Below are 17,804 nucleotides of genomic sequence, written 5' to 3' on the forward strand. Positions count from 1 at the left end.
AATACAACAGAAAAATCTCTTTAAATGTTTCCTTGTAAAAATTGCTCAAATATAATTATAAATTTTTGACCTAACGTATTCTGCTGTTTAAAATCATTCAACTTTATTTTTAACTTTATTTGCCGTCCTTCACAATAATATACAGGGTTCTTATGCAGCTGGAAAGTGTGGAAAAATCAGGGATTTTCATTAGTGTTCAGAAAGAGTCATGGAAAGTTAGAAAATTTGCCTCCTTGGATGTCTTGTTGCTTAGTTTTTTTTTTTTCTGACAGTATGCTTGACCAACTATAGCTCTCTACAGGCAGCAAGAAGTAATGTGGTGCAATACAACTTACAAAAAGGGGTGCAGAATATTTTCAGGATCCAAAAATTTAAAAATAAAAAAAATGATAATACCATATAAATTAAAATTATTTATCATTTTTCATTTTAATAATTTTTGATTGCATAACAAAGCAATTTTTGATTTTTTTTATTTCAGTTTATTAATAATATAAATTTCAGAAGATTTGTTATGAGATAAATCTAACAAATATATATATTTGGACATGGATTATATAGGATTTGTTAATGAATAATAAATAAATAATAGCTTCTTTTTTTTCAAAGCCATTTGAAAATATAATTATAAAGCAATTTAATTTAATAAAGCATTTTATTTTTATTTTAATAATTCAGCAATTATAAAAAATATATGACTGTTAATTAGAAAAAATAACTAACTAAAAAATTAGAGAAGCAATAGCTCATGTGCATGATAAGTCAAATGTTTTATTTTGTCAATGTGTCATACTGTAAGGGACATGAAGATCAGGGAATTTGTACAAAGTTGGTTAGGGAAAGTTATGATGGAATTTAAACAAAAATTTGAGTAGGAATCCTTAACATTAAACAAATTTTTATATTTAATATTTTAGAATTATTACAGCACCCAAAACATTAAAATTTTTTTTCAAACTTTATTAGTTGTAAAAGGCTTCTGTCTGTTACATAGGGCATAATTTGTTATCACTAATTGTTAATTAACACAGTATTAGGTTTATAAATCATCATTACAAACTGACTTTATACATAGTTATTTACCATGTATTACAAATCATTATATGTTACACATTAATCTTACAATTGAACAATTTACTTTTCCTTCATTTAAGAATAACTTTTCTATTTCTATTTTAACTCTAATAATTTATACTTTTAAATATAAACATAAAAATCTCACACATTATACAAATTATAAATATCTCTACCTTTAAGAATTTTTTCCATTTTTTAAAAATTGCTTCGCATAATTATATAGCTTAAAAATAGTATTTATTTTTGCTCTATCGAAGATCTCATACATAGTACTTTCATTGGAGCAATTTGATAATATATACATGTCAGTCTTTTGAATAATCTCTTTTTGCTTCACTACATTCACAAAAAAATGTGAAACTTAGATAATATTTTATTACTTCTTGGGCAATTGGATTGTGAATATTCTAAGAATTTAAATATTTATATTTTTGTGTATATTGTAAACTATTTATATATAAATAATAATTATTTTGAAGAATATGTTTGTTTGATATACCCAATGTATGAGTTTCCACTCATTTTCCTAATAATTGGAATTCAGTAATGCATTTATTAGTTTTAATGATGCATTTCTCCAAGTACAATAGATATGTTTCAGGATTCATGATTTTAAGTAAGTTCAGAAATAAAATTTCAGATAGGCAAGTCTGGAACTTTTTACCAGCCACTCCATGAATTCTAATGTATTTTCCAATATCTGGATAATTTATCAGACACCATTGACAATAAATTATTTACTCTATGATTCTGTAGTTTACAATATTAAATAAAACTAATTCATTAAAATTAGTTGAATTCTAGTAAATTAATAATTGTGTGAATGATTAAAGTTTAGTAAACAATTATTATTATTTTCTTTAATGTTTACATATGTCATTTTTTAGAATTAAAATTAGATTGAAATTTCTGGCTATTTTATTATTCTAGTGATAAACTTGATATATATCATTCATTTTCTGTGTTTTTGAAGAGAGAAATTAAAATGCTTAGATTAAGTATCAACATCTTGAGACTCAATGTATTGATACTAATCCAAACACACACCATAATTAATCGGGCTATTATTATGCTATAATTCATAATTAGAAACTAAGTAATTTGGTACTAGAAGTAGATGTTAAGTTTCTCGTATACAAGTAGCCCTCAGTTTACGCCAGTTCAATTTATGCCGATTCACAATAACACCACTGTGCAATTTGTTGTGTAATTCCCCAATTTTCTCTATGCTAGATTTGACTAGATTTTGTCCAGATATGACGAATCCTAGCAAGACATGAGTCCACTACGACACCATGTGTCATGGCAGCATCGTGGTTCGTTGGGATTGGTCAGATCTAGACCAATAGAGAATGTTCTACGAACCGTTAGATTTGAATGAGCTGTGGACCCAACATAGAGCTACAGAAGAACGATGAAGAAATTCCAAGAGTTATGAAAATGGCTGATCTAAAGCGTATCCTTTTAATTATGGAAAGCTTGGCGGGTGAACTTTGTGAGTTAAACAATGATTGGGAGTGAAGTGCAAATGTAAAAAGGAGCATCATCACATCCATTTGACCATATTCCAAAATTCTTAATGAAAGAAAATAGAAATGTAAACAATTAAAAATAGATACTTTTTTTTATGAAAAATTAAGCAATCCAAAACTAAAATTTTTTAATAAAAACATTTCGCTTTATTTTATGATAAAATACATTTTAAAAATTAAATTTATATGTATTTTGTATTATATTGTATTAATAAACAAAATTATTTTTTTCTTATGTAGAACCTAACCCTATACTTCACTGTAAATATGGGTTCATTTTACGCTGATTCAATTTGCACCAGCTTTTATAGGAACGGAATTGCGGTGTAAACCGTGGGCTACCTGTACAGTTAATTTATTAAAGATATTATTTTCTGAATATTTTTCATACCTGATGTAATATCCCCACTATTAAAGTTTCCTTCATTTGGATACATTTTTATTATAGTGTTATAAGTTATTCAAAATTATTGCAATAAAAATCTTCAGGTTGTTGTTGGAACTGTTTTCTCATTTCTACTTTGATCTGAATAGATAAGAGATTTATTTTATTTTCAAAATAAGTCAGATGGGTCACAAAACTTGATAAAAAATCAAAAGTATTTTGAAACAGACTTTAAGTTGTAAGTAGAATATGTAGTTACCTTAAAATGGCTGTGTTGAATTGCCACTAATTTGAATATTCCTATGTACAGTACAAACAATACTGTTGTTTTGCAAATGTAATGACTTTACTTCTACACAAGCAGTTGTCATTGTTCCAACTTCTGACTGTTAATGATTTTTATTTTACAGTTGGGAGACATTAGATTCATTTATGCAGCATGATGTACAGGAATTATGTCGTGTGGTAAGTGATAAACTTTTTTTATTTTGTTTTATTTGGAAAAAGATAATATAGCAACACATCAAAAATATTATGATTTGATTTAATTAATGTAAGTGAAGTGATACTGATTTTTATGAATTGGACGTAAACTGTACGAACCACAATGCGGTTTTATGGAAACAATAGATTTAAAATAGTAATTTTGAAATAAGCAACTTTACTGTAATTAAGAGAAATAATAAAATGATAAATTTGAAAAGTTCTCAATGTAATAAAGTAATGTGTAGTTGAAAGAGGAATCAAATATAGACATTTGAATTGCAGATTAGTTTAATGTAACTTAAAATTGATTGCATAACTTATATTTTAAATGCATAGTTCTTGAAATCTTGAAATAGTTTAATCTTTGCTGCAATATATATCTAATTCGTTGTTAAGAAAATATTATTTTGTGAAAGTAAATAAACTATAAAAAAATTATTTAATATATTGAATGCTAATGCCAATATTCTATTATCATCAGGACCACTAGAGATGAAATTTGAAATATCCATCTAGGCTATATAACATTTGATGTACGGTTTGTCATTGCTATTATTTTTATTTCTACAAATTTATTGATGTTTATTGAATTATTGCTTCACATGTATTTTTATTTTCATACTTTTCTTATGGATATTAATACAGGAATACCATGTAAAGCGTAAAGAATGTTCTTTATTTTTGTTTTTTAATTACAGTAAATTGTATATAATGTGCAATTTACAACAAGAAATTGCACATACTTTGAAGTCTGTTATTTGTTAAGTAAAAAATAAAAATATATTAATTGTCTGATAAAATAATTGAATTTTAAACTTACTAAAAAAATAATAAAAAGTACAATCAGAAAGTTTTTTTGAGCACTTTTAAATTCAACAGTTTTGTTTCTCAAAGCCTTCCTGAAGGTATATCACTGATTTCTCCTTATTTGGAACAGTGCCTATATTCTTTATACACTATTTAAAATGCAATAAAGTGTTGGTTGAAGATACTGGACTATTCAACATCCTTTATTCAGTTCTTTACTCTTGTCAATATATCATACAAAATGCATGTTTAGCTTGAAAGCCCCTCTTCAGTTGACTCTAGTACTAAATTTGGATACTATTCTTTTATTTTTAAAGTTTTAGTATTGTTTTAGTATTAGAGTCAACTGAAGAGGGGGCTTTCAAGTCCAAAATGCAGTTTGACTGATGTGTTTACCAGAGTAAAGAATTGAATAAAGGATGTTGAATGGTTGTCATTTAACTGTATTTTAAAAAGTATTCAAAGTGTCAAATTCAGAGTGACTTTTAGAGGTTTATTATTATTAGCTTTTATTGAAACCAAAATTGAAAGTTTACATTTTTCAGGATAATTAGTTGTGGCTGAAATTAATAAATTAAATATATTAAAAATATTGTTAACATTTTTAATTTTGACTGCTTGATGTATATTATTTGATTTGGCTTTAGGTATTTTAGTGGATCTATGTAATTTTCAGTTGTTTCATTTAATGTTGAATCCTTCTTTCTTTTTTTTTCCTCAAGGCATTTTTAATATAGAAAAATTTAGTATGGATTTTAAGATCTCTTGGCATAAAAATAAAGTTTGACATTTGTATATATAATCTAATTATCTGATATTTCCAGTTTACCAAATTATAAACTATAAATTAATAAATAATTTATGGATTTGTTTTATATTTGAATCCTGTTACCATTTTATATAGCATTTGAGGGAAATAAATCATATTGATGATGAAAAATATATACCAATACTAATACAAACATAAAAATATTTTATTGTCTACAATAAAATATTTTTATGAATCTCCGGTGAAAATTTATAGAATAATAATTTGAATGCTCTCATTTACTTAGATTTGGATCATTTGATGTATTAAATTAGAAAATTTTTTGGTCTTTTTAAATTGTATAGTGTCAGAGGTTATTGTTAACTTGTGGGATTTCTAAAATATTGTTGGGTTTATTTATTGTTTTGCTAGAAAGTTATCATTGATTTTGGATATTAACTTGATTGTGTGTGTTTTAAAAATTCAAACAATACTATTTGTATATTCATACTTGTTGTTATATGTGTTTAATAATATATTTGTAGGAAATAATCAAGAAGCAAATAGATATTTGTAATCTAATTTTGGGATAGAAGTAATTGTTAATTTTCATATTAAAATGATTCAAAACTTAATACAAAATTTAATTTACATGTATATTTGAAAATCTAGTTCAGTGTCTGGCCCCAGTTAGTCTGAATTTTTGACATTTCATTGTACTTTGATTTTTTTAAAGTACTGTACAAGTGGCTACTTTTTAGTTATTATAAATTATGAAAAGTTCATACATATTTATATAACTATATTAAAATATTTACTATTTTTTTTCATGTAACTTTATTTTTGTAATTTTAGTTGTTAGATAATATGGAAAGTAAAATGAAAGGAACTTGTGTTGAAGGTACAATTCCAAGACTATTTGAAGGAAAAATGACTGTAAGTGAATATAAATGATAATGTATTATTTTTTTGAAAGTTTTTTTATTTTTATTTATAATTTGAATCCAATTTTTTCAAGAATTAAATACATTTCTTAATCATTATTTTATGAATAATAATATTCAAATAATTTTATAACTAAGTACTGTTGATTCATCATCTCCAAAAATTAAAAAAAAAAAAGCTGGAAGAAATTTTAAGGGTTTGGTAATTTATTCAGATGAAATATTGTGATCAGTTTTTATTACCTTTATTTTTGAGATCTTTGCTGTCTCGGCATTGTGCTCCAACTGGACACTTTTGCAACTGTGAATCTGCAATATTTCTTCATGCTTGACTGAGAAAATACATTTCATACATCCATAACTTGCATGTTACTACTGTGTGATATGTTTCTAGTTCTTTCTCTGCCTTGGAAAGACCATATCTTGGCTTTGGGATCTGAAGTCGAGATGATAAAGATATTGCAGAACGTTGTATCTGAATAAATTACTGACACCTGAAATTCTTTAAAGCATTTATATTTTATTCATTACAGTGAAATGCTTCAGGCTTGTGAAGCAAAATTACTAAAGATTTTATAATCAAGAAAATAATTACATGTGTTTTTCTGTATTAAATTAACTGGGTTTTATGAATTTTTATTTTTGATAGATATAAAATTCTGAATGTAGAATAGAAAAAGTAAACAAAAAATTATATTTTGTTTTTACTACACAAATTTGAAACTTTTATTTTTGAATATATTGAGAGTTTATATAGAATATTTCCTTTATATAGAATATTTATGATTTAGACTTAATCTTTTGTTTACTGAAGGTATGATATTGTGTCATTCAAAAATTCTTAACACAGATATAATTTCTTGTTATGGTATTTCAAAATTTTATTGGTGTATTAATATACATAGAGATATTATATGAAGAAAATGATCATAAAATAGTATATAAAGTTAATTTTTTATATTGTTGAGACAAAATTATAGGATTTTAAATTATTAATCAAATCTTGTAATATGATCCAAAGGTGTTAGTTACTTAGATCTTAGATTTGCACAATTATGTTGAACAAAGTTGTAAAATTAATATAAGGAAAAATACCCGAGATGCAGAAGAGAGAAATCAATTACAGATTTATATTTTATGCAAAAATTATTGCATTAACCTTATGCTAATACAGTAGACCCTCCTGTAACGGAGATTCCTATAACGTGGCGAAAAAATTGTGACAATATTTGTATAAAGACGCTAAAAGGGACTGTTAAACGTTGTCGCTGACTCGTGTCGCGACAGGATTGGTCGAATCTGGACCAATAGTAGACGAGCAGCCAAACTACTTACATGCTACAGAGAGTTTAGGCGAGTAAGTTGAGTTTACTATCATCTGTACAGTATTTATATAAATTAGGTACTGTATATATAATTATATATTAACTTAATTTATTTTAACTTTATTATAATTATATATATACTTTCCGCCGTCCATGCCCACCCTACGGAGAGTTTAGGCGAGTAAGTTGAGTTTATTATCGTCTGTACAGTATGTAAATTAGGTATCGTAAGTCTAATACAGCACTGTAATTTTATTCATTTCTTGTGAAAGAAACATTTCTTATTCAACGGCAAAAAAAATTATTTATATTAATGATGTCTCCAAAGGTCAATGAATTTTTCGCAGAAAAATAACTTATCAGAAATCGCGGTCGCCGTTTGGTGCGCTGCTCTGCGACGAAAACAAGCTTAAGCAATGGCGTAGTCGAACGGTGCACACTTGGTAAGTAATCCTACATTTTTTTGTTTATAGCATAGTTTATACGGATTATTCCCAAAACATTATACGTGTTTTGGAAATGTTGAGTCAAATTAGTCTAGAATCAATTAATTTTATGGAAGAAAACCTTTCAAACAGTCGTAGTCTGTAAACTTCACATGTGTCGGGCTGCAATTGGCTCATATATTTAAGGATTCCTACAATGTGAAATTCTTATGAAGTGGAACGTATCTACCATGTTATAGGGGGGTCTAGTGTATTAACGTAACAAGTTAATAATTTTATTATAGTGATATGAACAATTTAGAATTTTTGATTGCACAGTATTGAGTTTATTGAGTGTTCTTTCCTGTTAATTAATAAAATTACTATCCATCATTTACTATTACTTATAAATTTTTATAATGCTTAACCTGTACTTAAACATGAATTATGTGAGAATAGATCATTTTTTTGTATTTTATAATTCATAAATATTCATGAATTACAATATTACACATGATAAAAATTGTATTAAGATAATTTACATTAAAAAATTAGGAATATCTTTTAAATGAATTACTGATTAGTTAAATTGTGTGTTAATTTTTCTTTTTTTCTTTTAATAGTCATTTATACGTTGTAAACATGTGAATTATACTTCTACTAGAGTTGAACCATTTTATGATGTACAATTAAATGTTAAAGGGAAAAAAAATAGTAAGTTTTAATTATATATATTTTTTATATTATCTGTTTAAATAATTTAATATTAAAATTTTATTTCAAATTTTCTTTTACAGTATTTGAATCTTTTAAAGATTATTGCGCTGTTGAATCATTAGAAGGTGAAAATAAATATGATGCTAGTGATTATGGTTTACAGGAAGCAGAAAAGGGCATAATATTTGAATCTTTTCCACCAGTTTTGCATCTTCATTTATTACGTTTTCAGTATGATCCTCTTACTGATACGAATATAAAGATAAATGACAGGTAGGATTAAAACTTAGACCTTGATATATGTATTTTGGTGATTTAAATTTTAATATTTAAGGAGTGTTATATTTTTCTGTTAATAAAGTTAAAATATATTGATTTGAGTTATTGAAATTATTGATTGAAGCCAAAACTATTAATAGATTATGAAATGAAGGATTATACGGGATGTTTTTTAAGTTTCACCAGATCCAAAGTGCTGTTTTATTCAGATGGAATGTCCCATTACTATGAAATAACTTGCAAAATGTCACTTACACTTCAATGTTTGATGGTGATATGCCATTATTCAATGGCAGCATATAGCAATAGCTGCTCGTGATGATGTTTTCACTATACTCTCACTACATAAAGAAATGCAGCCATACTTGGCACCATGCTCTAAATTATTAGAAAAATTGCGAAATTCGGGAATTAAAATCAAGTTTTATCGAGAAATGTTTCCATCCTCTTAAAAGATCACCATTGGCTTAGAAATTTACAAACAGTTTTAGAACATCTTAATTTTTTTTTTAAGAATTTTTAACATTTTTAGCATTTGAATTTAATTTTCTCCCCCTACTAATTTTGCCAGTGTTAACAGTCAAATATGTTCACCAGGGCTGTGGAGTCGGGGGGGACTTCTGGCCATAGGAGTCAGAGTCGGGAAAATGCGTTGACTCCGACTCCGGCATTTTAAATTTAATTTAGTTTTTTTTTATTTATTTAAATGAAAGAAAATTTATTTTATATTTATTAATTTTTTAAAATGTATTTGTATTTTGTTATAATTCATTTATTTTAAATACAAAATGCAACAATTTAATTTATTAAATATGTATAAATAGTTTTCTTTGTAGTATATGTGTTTAGTAGTTAAATTATTTTGACCCAATTGAATTTGAATATTATTGATTTATTCCTTTCTTATCCCTGCTCTAAATAAGTACTCTATTTTTCTGAATGAGCCTGACTAATTGATCGAAGTGTATATATATATATATATTTTTTTTTTTCTTAACAAGGGGCTGAAGTAGCTAGATCGCACACTTTTTAGTTGAACTAACTTTTCTGGAAAGGTGAAATTGAAGTGCGAAAGCTGTAGAATAAAGATATGTAGATGTAGAATTTTATTGCTTCCCCTTTTTCCTCTTATTAAATATTTGTTAAAAATTAAATTTTTTTATACAAATAAATATTAATGTAAGTTAAATATTAAAAATACTAACTATAAAAGTATTTGGGTAAATTCTCCTCTGAACTCTGAAAGGAAGGAACCCCGTCCTTTCAGAGTTCAGAGTAGGGTAACTCTTTACAAGTGCATCTACCTCCCATAAAATGACTTAGTATTTAATTTTGCCAGAGTTGAAGTTGACCTACTAAAATTATCAGGAGTTGGAGTTGAGAGTTTTTTTACCAACTTCAAAGCCCTGATGTTCACAATAATTTTTTTTCAATAACTAAGTCTTTTTTAATAAACATTACAGATTTGAATTTCCAGAGAAGCTTAATTTAGAAGAGTTCCTTCAGCATTCTGAATCTACTCCTGCTGACTATACACTTCATGCTGTTTTAGTTCATAGTGGAGATAACCATGGTGGTCATTATGTAGTGTTCATTAATCCCAAAGGTGATAATAAGGTAATTGATAATTTTGTTTATATGTTATATAATAATTGTTTTATAAGTAATAATTTCGTTCATAATAAATTTTAGTGGTGTAAGTTTGACGACGATGTTGTTTCTCGGTGTACGAAACAAGAAGCAATTGATCACAATTTCGGAGGGAATGAAGATGACATTACAGTAAAACATTGCACAAATGCTTACATGTTAGTTTATATTAGAGATAGTGCAATTCGTAAGTATACAGTATTATTATTAGACATTAAAATATCTGTGATTTTTACATATAAAATTTCAGTTTATTAAATAAACTTAACAAAGCTGAAATTTCTGTAAGATTAGTCAGTTAAACTTGCAGGTTGATAAACTTTTGTTTGTTGTATAATTAGCCTTTATCAACAGAGTAAAGTTAATCGACAGAGCTTCATCAAATACAGAAATGAAAATTGCAATTAATGTAATATGAAACTTTTTAGTTTTACTAAACATGTCACAAAAATAAAGTTGTAAGTTAAATAATAATTATCAGAAATTGAAAAAGCAAAAGTTACAGATAGTTTAGAAAAATTGTACATATTAGAACTGGGTAATTGAAACATATATGTGATATTCTTGATGTTTGTTATAAAAATTGACAGATAATAGTTAACAAATTTCTTCTAAACAAAGCTGTGTGAAAATTCTAATTGGGTAACAAAATTTAATATGTTGAGAGAAATCAATGTTATGACTTGTTTTCTTGCAAATTTTCAAAATACCAGAATATGTGTATTTTAGACCATTTTTGTCTTCTCTAAGTTTGAAAAATAAATATATATATATGATATAAAACATTACTAAAAACAAAATTTAATTTACTTCATAAAAAATAAATACACAATACTTTATTAGAGATAACTATAATTTTATTATTTGTATTTCATTAAGAGTAATTAGAAAATAAAATAATTCCTTTAGAGTTTAGAAACTTTTTAAAAAACTGAAAACTGTTAAGTTATTTTGAAGTTTCTTATATGTGAAATTATAGAAGTTTTCTTCTTTTATTAGATGAAGTGTTACAGTCAGTAACTGAACAAGATATTCCTGAGCAGTTAATAGAAAGGCTTCAAGAAGAACGGTAAATTAATTTTTTTTTATCTTAAAGGAAAGTATTTAATTTCAATATATAACAACATAAGTATATCACCAAAAATTTTTTCAAAGCTCATTTTATATACTAGATTTTTTTTCTTGTAAATGAAATTTAAGTGAAATATATTATTTTTTAAATATGCAAACATGTTTTTTTTTGTGTATAAAATAAATATTAGATAAAATGATTGACATTCTAATGTTGTATTTTATACCTCATCCTTGGAATAGAAAATGAAATCGCTTTTCATTCCAAGGATTATATATAAAATACTGAAAATATTTATTTATCAAATGAAATATATGTTAATTTTTTAAGTTTTTTTTTCTTTTGTTAATGAAATTTCACATTATCTTATTAAATAACTGTGGAAATTTATTTATAGTACAATATCATTTTGTCAAGATGGTAGTGCTTGTTAAATGATATTAATGTATGAATCTAATTCAGAGATTAGAATGCATTGTGAAAGTTTTGGTATTGAAATATTTTTGAGTTTCAATCTATAGGACTAAAAAGTAATTTATGTATTCAGAAAGCTTTGTGGTCAGGCCATCTTAATGCATGGGCATGTTGGGCAGTTTCCTAGAGGCCACATGCTAATTTAATGGATGAAAATTGTAAGGCTGCATTGTACAGAAAAATAATTTTGAGGAATATGAAATTGTGTTTCAATGCAATCTAGAAATTGGGGGTGTTTGTATGCAGGATGATGGCCCAACTGTGCAGGAAAACATTCATTTTCAAGACAAACTTATAAAACATCAACTTTGCAGCACAATGGGTCAGCAGCATTTGCATTGACTTTAACTCATGTATGTCTCTGCTTAAAGATGGCTGTTATAAAGCAGTTCTTTGCAAAGAAATTACACAAATGTTTGTGTTGAACACTTAATTAATATGAATTGTTATTGATCTTGTACTGTGCTATTTCTGTCTGTATGATTTACTGAGTATAATTTATATGCTGAAATTTTTGTTTTCAAGTTTCATATTTTATATATATTATGTAAGAATCTGAATTTGAGATTCATTTATTTTTATAAAATTATAAAATTTGATATAATATTTTGTCACTAAAATTGTACACGTTTACAAATTTTGAGGTAAATTAAGGGAAAACAAGGAAATACAGTTTCCTTTCCCATCAGTTTACTACCTTTAGAAAAGTTTATCACATCCTATGACTAAGTTTTGATTTAACTTCATCTTGGTCAGATGACAAAGAGTTCTTCTCCTGATTGGAGAATATTTTTCTGTATAAAAGGGTTATATGCGCTAAATTCTGGGCGGATTAATAAATTACAATTATTTGTCAACACGCACGATTTTGTGTCTGGTCTCCCCTTTGGATTCTCAAATTCTGTCTGTACAAGTTCAAGATTTAAGTGTCATAGAGGTATATTATTAAATATTGTAAACTTTCAATATAAATTAATATGGTTATAGTTAGATAGGTTAATGACCTCTATATTATTGTATTATATTCAATTATATTCTTAATTTTATTTGTTTATTAAATATATTTATACTTGTTAAGTTGGAAGTAAATTCTCATATTAGTTAAATATCAGACCTCCTATTGAACTTCCTCACGATCTCCCTACTTGTAGTATTTATAGATCTCCTTTTTAAATTTTATTTTAATCTTAATATTGCGAGTTAGGGTGCGAATATATTATCTTATCTGGTGTCAGTCCTGACTAGACTAAGATTTCACTCTCTTTAGTCTTAAATTTTCTATTATAAGCCATCCGTTTACTAAATGGGTGGTTTTTACCGAACTGTTACTGATTAAGTGGTATAAGGTAATATCCTTTGCTTTTGGCTTCTCACATATATATTTTAACTCTCTGCCCTGTGAGTATTAATAGGGCCTCTTATAGCAAGCCGATTATGGGTTTGGCCAGGCCCACAATGGGACGACTGAGTGGGTCCAACATATCTGGATGGACCACATCTGCAAAAAATTCCTGGGGATTTTTTGACCCATCCAGATTCTATCCCAGGTCCCCAGAGCAGTAAGCTGCCACCTTGATCGTTTGGCCATCTGGCTGTTGGTTCATATTATATTATTGAAGCTTTTTTTTTTTTAAATGTTTAAACACTGATTTTATTGGGAACATTGATAAATTCTATTGATGATTACAGGTAGTGGCCCCATTGCATTGCTTTATCCAGGGGCCTATAATGCTGCTAAGACAGCCTCATCTGTGGGATCCAAAAAGATTGTTATGTAAAGAAATTTTTGTATGCTTCTTAGAGAAGTAAAGTTAAATTAATATTTATATATAAAAGAAAGTGTTGTGTAATGTACACTTTATTATACTTACAGCAGATGTGTATACATCTTAGTTGCATTTAATGTTTGAAATTTTATTTATTCACATAATGCAGTTATTTTATCTAAAATTAAATATGTAGGAAATCTGATATAACTATTTTTCAAACTTGCTACAGGAGACAAGAAGCATTACGTAGAAAGGAACGAAATGAAGCTCATCTTTATATGAATGTTCAAATTGTAACCGAAGATCATTTTGCTGGTCATCAAGGAAATGATCTTTTTGATCAAGAAAAAATTAATTTCAGGTAAAATAAGTATTGTACTTAAATATAGGTAACTCTGTTTAATTGTGTCATGTGCTTAATTATTATAAAAATATTCATTTCATATTGACATCTTGGAATTGTTTTCTAAATTATTTAAATTGAATTATATAGTTTATATAATTTTTGTGGCTTTTATTATTGAGCATGATTGGATAACATAAACATGGTTATTGTATTGCTTGCATACAAATTACGGGTAGCTATTCTCATTTTTAGAAAAGCTGAATTGTACAAAACTTATGAATAATAAGCATGCACTTGAACCAGATGATTTCAGGAAAGTAACAGATCTAAAACTTTTCATTATTGTCAACTACAAACATTTTAATTCTCATTTCATCTTTGTTTTGACATCATTACCTGTTAAGAGAATTATTCATGCTATTTCTGTAAGTTTAAAAACATGACAGCTACAGTCCCTCTGTTGGTAGATTTTGATAATTGATGAATGTTGCTCCAAGGCAGCTTTCCTTTAAAGTTCATTTTGATGGTATAAAAATGGCATCAAAATAAACTTGAATAGTGGGCATAAAGATTCTAACTAAACCTTGTATGTTTAAACTTCCAACATTGAATGTAAACTCTATATATATAGGATTTTCATAATTTTTATGCTGTTTATTTTTTCTCATTTGTGCATGTGTCAAATAAAAGTAAAGGAAAAAATGTATTATTCTTTTTAAAAGTAAAAAATTATTGCTGAATATAAATACATATTCAATTAAACTAAATTCTAGTTTGTTTTTATATTAAGGTAATTATGTATCATTTCTTGCTTACATGCCTGCAAACTTTTTGAATTCTTGGGAAACTTTTGAATTATATACAAATCTAAAAAAATGTTATGAATTTCAAATATGATTAAATTTATGCTTTGATAGCTAGCTAGCTTTTAGAATCATGAGTAGATTTAGATTTTATTGGAAATTTAAAGTTTACATTAACATTTCTAAATATAAAGATTAACAATATAATCTCAAATGTAATAAATTGCTAGCAGTTTCGAGTAAAGTTATAAATACCTTCAAATTAAATAAAACAGCAAAAATGTACTGATAAAATTTCAATAAATCAGCAAGCTTTCCATAATAATTTAATAATACTAAATACTAATGATATTTATTTATATTAGAACAAAAAACTGTTTTGTTAATTTTGGTTTAATATCAAATTTTTTGCTCTTTATAAATATACGGAGTAAATATTTGTAATTAAAAATGTGATTTTGGGGTTATCTGATTAGAAAAAATACCTATAAATTTTACTAATTTTAGATATTAAAAATTAAATTTGCGATCACATGATACAATAATGTTTCCTAGCAGTTTTTGATGATAAAATAATTCTCTTATGTAATGAAGTTTCAAAAAAATTAATGTATAAGTTTGTTATATTAATTGATTTTTTAATGGTTGACACAAATTATATATAAATATAATTCCGGCAGTTTATTTCATATTTGTAAGTAAAAATTTGCTGTTTTATTGATTTAGAGTATTTCGGGTGAAAAAGGTTGCTACATTACGCGAGTTAATGGAACTTTTATCAGAACAGATGGTAAGTATCTTTAGCCTTTTTTTTTTTTTATATGTAAATCAGTTACATCATTAGCAATTTGATTTAATTCTAATAAATATTTTTACTTAGACTGAATAAGATTGTGTAGTACACAATTGCATAATTCTTATGAGATACTGTTTGTTAAAAGTAATTTATATACATTAAGATCATTGAAAGAAATGCATTTAATTTTTATGCAGAAAAGTAATTAAGTATTTATGCATAGAAATACAAAATATTTAACTTCTATTTGTTTCCTGTATTAAAAAAAATAATTGTCTTTTTTTCAGTTTGAGAAACATCAACATAAAATGCAATTAATTTATTTTTTATATTTAAAAAAAGTTACCGAATTATAAGTGCTCTGTCTGAATAATCGTCTGTCTGAAAAAGAGAAGAATAATACTATGATAACATTCGAAAGTTTTTCTGATAATTTCTAGTATGTTTTTTGTGTGTGGCCAATGAAGATAAGGCATGGACCCATTGCTTTAGAAACCTAAGAGTAAATTTAGATGAACAATTCCTCAGAAATTTTTTTGGGTGGTCTGGCACAGATATATTGGGTCCTGTCCCTTGTCACTTGGCTGACCCTATTGTGGGTCTGGCCAAACCCACGATGAATGTGATTAATATGAATATTTTTCATAAAAGATTGTTTCAAATGTAAAGTATTTTTTAATTCAAAATCTAAATCAAATAAACTGTATTAACATTATAATACAGTACCAGACCAAATGTTTGGCTTCCAGAAAACTGGCTAATTCTGAATTTGGTGTGCTGTAGTACAGTTATAGTGTGTTACACAGTCACTTTGTTTTGGTTTCTGTGGCATATGCATTGCATGGTTTCAGTTCTGGTGTGTTAAATATACAAGGTGCATCCACAAAGTAAGTTTTGATAGGCTGTAAAATGAGACGAGAACATTGGAAGAAAACTGTGTTTATTGCTGCAGATTCAGTGATATATTTATAACTGTGTTAAAAATTGTTACATACCTATTGACTTCTGTGAAATTTCTATTGAGAGATTGATTAAATTAAGCAGTTACAGTGGATATGGTAAAATTATGCTTATCACAGTATTGCACTTTGCTATAAGTGAAACTTAAATTGACAAAAAATACTCTTGTTTGTTATCAACTGGGTTTAAAATTTAAAATCACAGCAGGAGTGTTATTAGCTGAGATATCGTGGATTGAACTAAGTGTCCTTGAAATCTGATAATATATGGAAATCTCATATGTGCATAATTATTCTGGAGGGAACTATTATAGGATAATACTTACACTTAGAAGCCAGTAGAACATTAATTTTGTTGCTACAACAAATAAAGCAGGTGCTTTTACTTTTGTATAACGTTACATTTGTGATGTGAAACTAACGTAAACAAATAGGAAAAATCATATATGCTTACTATATAATTCTTGGACCAGTAAAGGACTGTAAAAAATTAATGTCCTTATCTTTTCACTGCAATTTCGGCATCAACTGAAGCAATAGATAAAGAGAGATTAGCTTGAAATTTGAAAAATTTGATGAAATATTAAAAGAAAAGAAGACAAATCCCTAAACACACAGTTGAGTCAATCCAGACTCGACTCTGTTGCTCGCACACTAATTGTTTCCATAGTGTGACACATTAATATGTTTAGTGCTGTCTTGAACAAATGGCCAAAGTATAACTTAATGACAGAATCGATAATCATAACCCCTATTCAGAATAGCCATTTATTATTGTTAAAGGAAGTCTGTAATTTTCATTTTTACACTATGTGTAATCAAAATGCTATACTAATATGCTATCAAAAGTGCTTTTTATTTTATCAGAAAATGGCACAGATTTTGCATCACATCTGCTACAACCAAGAGTGATCTTGACTTTTTCATCTATAGTATTTTAGATGAAGGCCATTTTAAATAAGGTGAATTGCAAAAATATAAGGCCACCCCAACTTTTTGGAATAATAAATTTTTATCACACTTAAGCAAAAAATTAATGACTCAAATAAATGTAGATGTAAAAGAATTAGTTATTTTATTTACAAATTAAAAATAAAAGTAAAAATAAATTTCTTTATTCAAAAATTCAATAATGATGTTGCAATATATAATGCCAGTGGCATTTAATAGTGAGTGAAAAACCATTTTTAACACAATAACCTTGTAAACT

The 17,804-nt window shown here is 26.6% G+C and overlaps 1 protein-coding gene across 1 annotated transcript in view; it reads left to right on the forward strand.

Annotated features, from left to right (window-relative positions):
* The window catches only part of LOC111613289 (ubiquitin carboxyl-terminal hydrolase 7-like), a 38,163-nt gene that overhangs the window by 3,110 nt on the left and 17,249 nt on the right, over nucleotides 1-17,804 (forward strand). Inside the window, exons 3-11 of the mRNA XM_023354638.1 lie at nucleotides 3,405-3,459; nucleotides 5,891-5,971; nucleotides 8,353-8,443; nucleotides 8,527-8,719; nucleotides 10,189-10,342; nucleotides 10,418-10,562; nucleotides 11,375-11,444; nucleotides 13,920-14,051; nucleotides 15,566-15,629. Coding sequence (XP_023210406.1) covers nucleotides 3,405-3,459; nucleotides 5,891-5,971; nucleotides 8,353-8,443; nucleotides 8,527-8,719; nucleotides 10,189-10,342; nucleotides 10,418-10,562; nucleotides 11,375-11,444; nucleotides 13,920-14,051; nucleotides 15,566-15,629 — 985 coding nt within the window. The remainder of the gene's footprint in view (nucleotides 1-3,404; nucleotides 3,460-5,890; nucleotides 5,972-8,352; nucleotides 8,444-8,526; nucleotides 8,720-10,188; nucleotides 10,343-10,417; nucleotides 10,563-11,374; nucleotides 11,445-13,919; nucleotides 14,052-15,565; nucleotides 15,630-17,804) is intronic.

The sequence above is a fragment of the Centruroides sculpturatus genome, unplaced genomic scaffold, assembly GCF_000671375.1.
Source record: "Centruroides sculpturatus isolate CEXI.00-Female unplaced genomic scaffold, Cexi_2.0 scaffold134, whole genome shotgun sequence".
NCBI lineage: Eukaryota > Metazoa > Arthropoda > Arachnida > Scorpiones > Buthidae > Centruroides > Centruroides sculpturatus.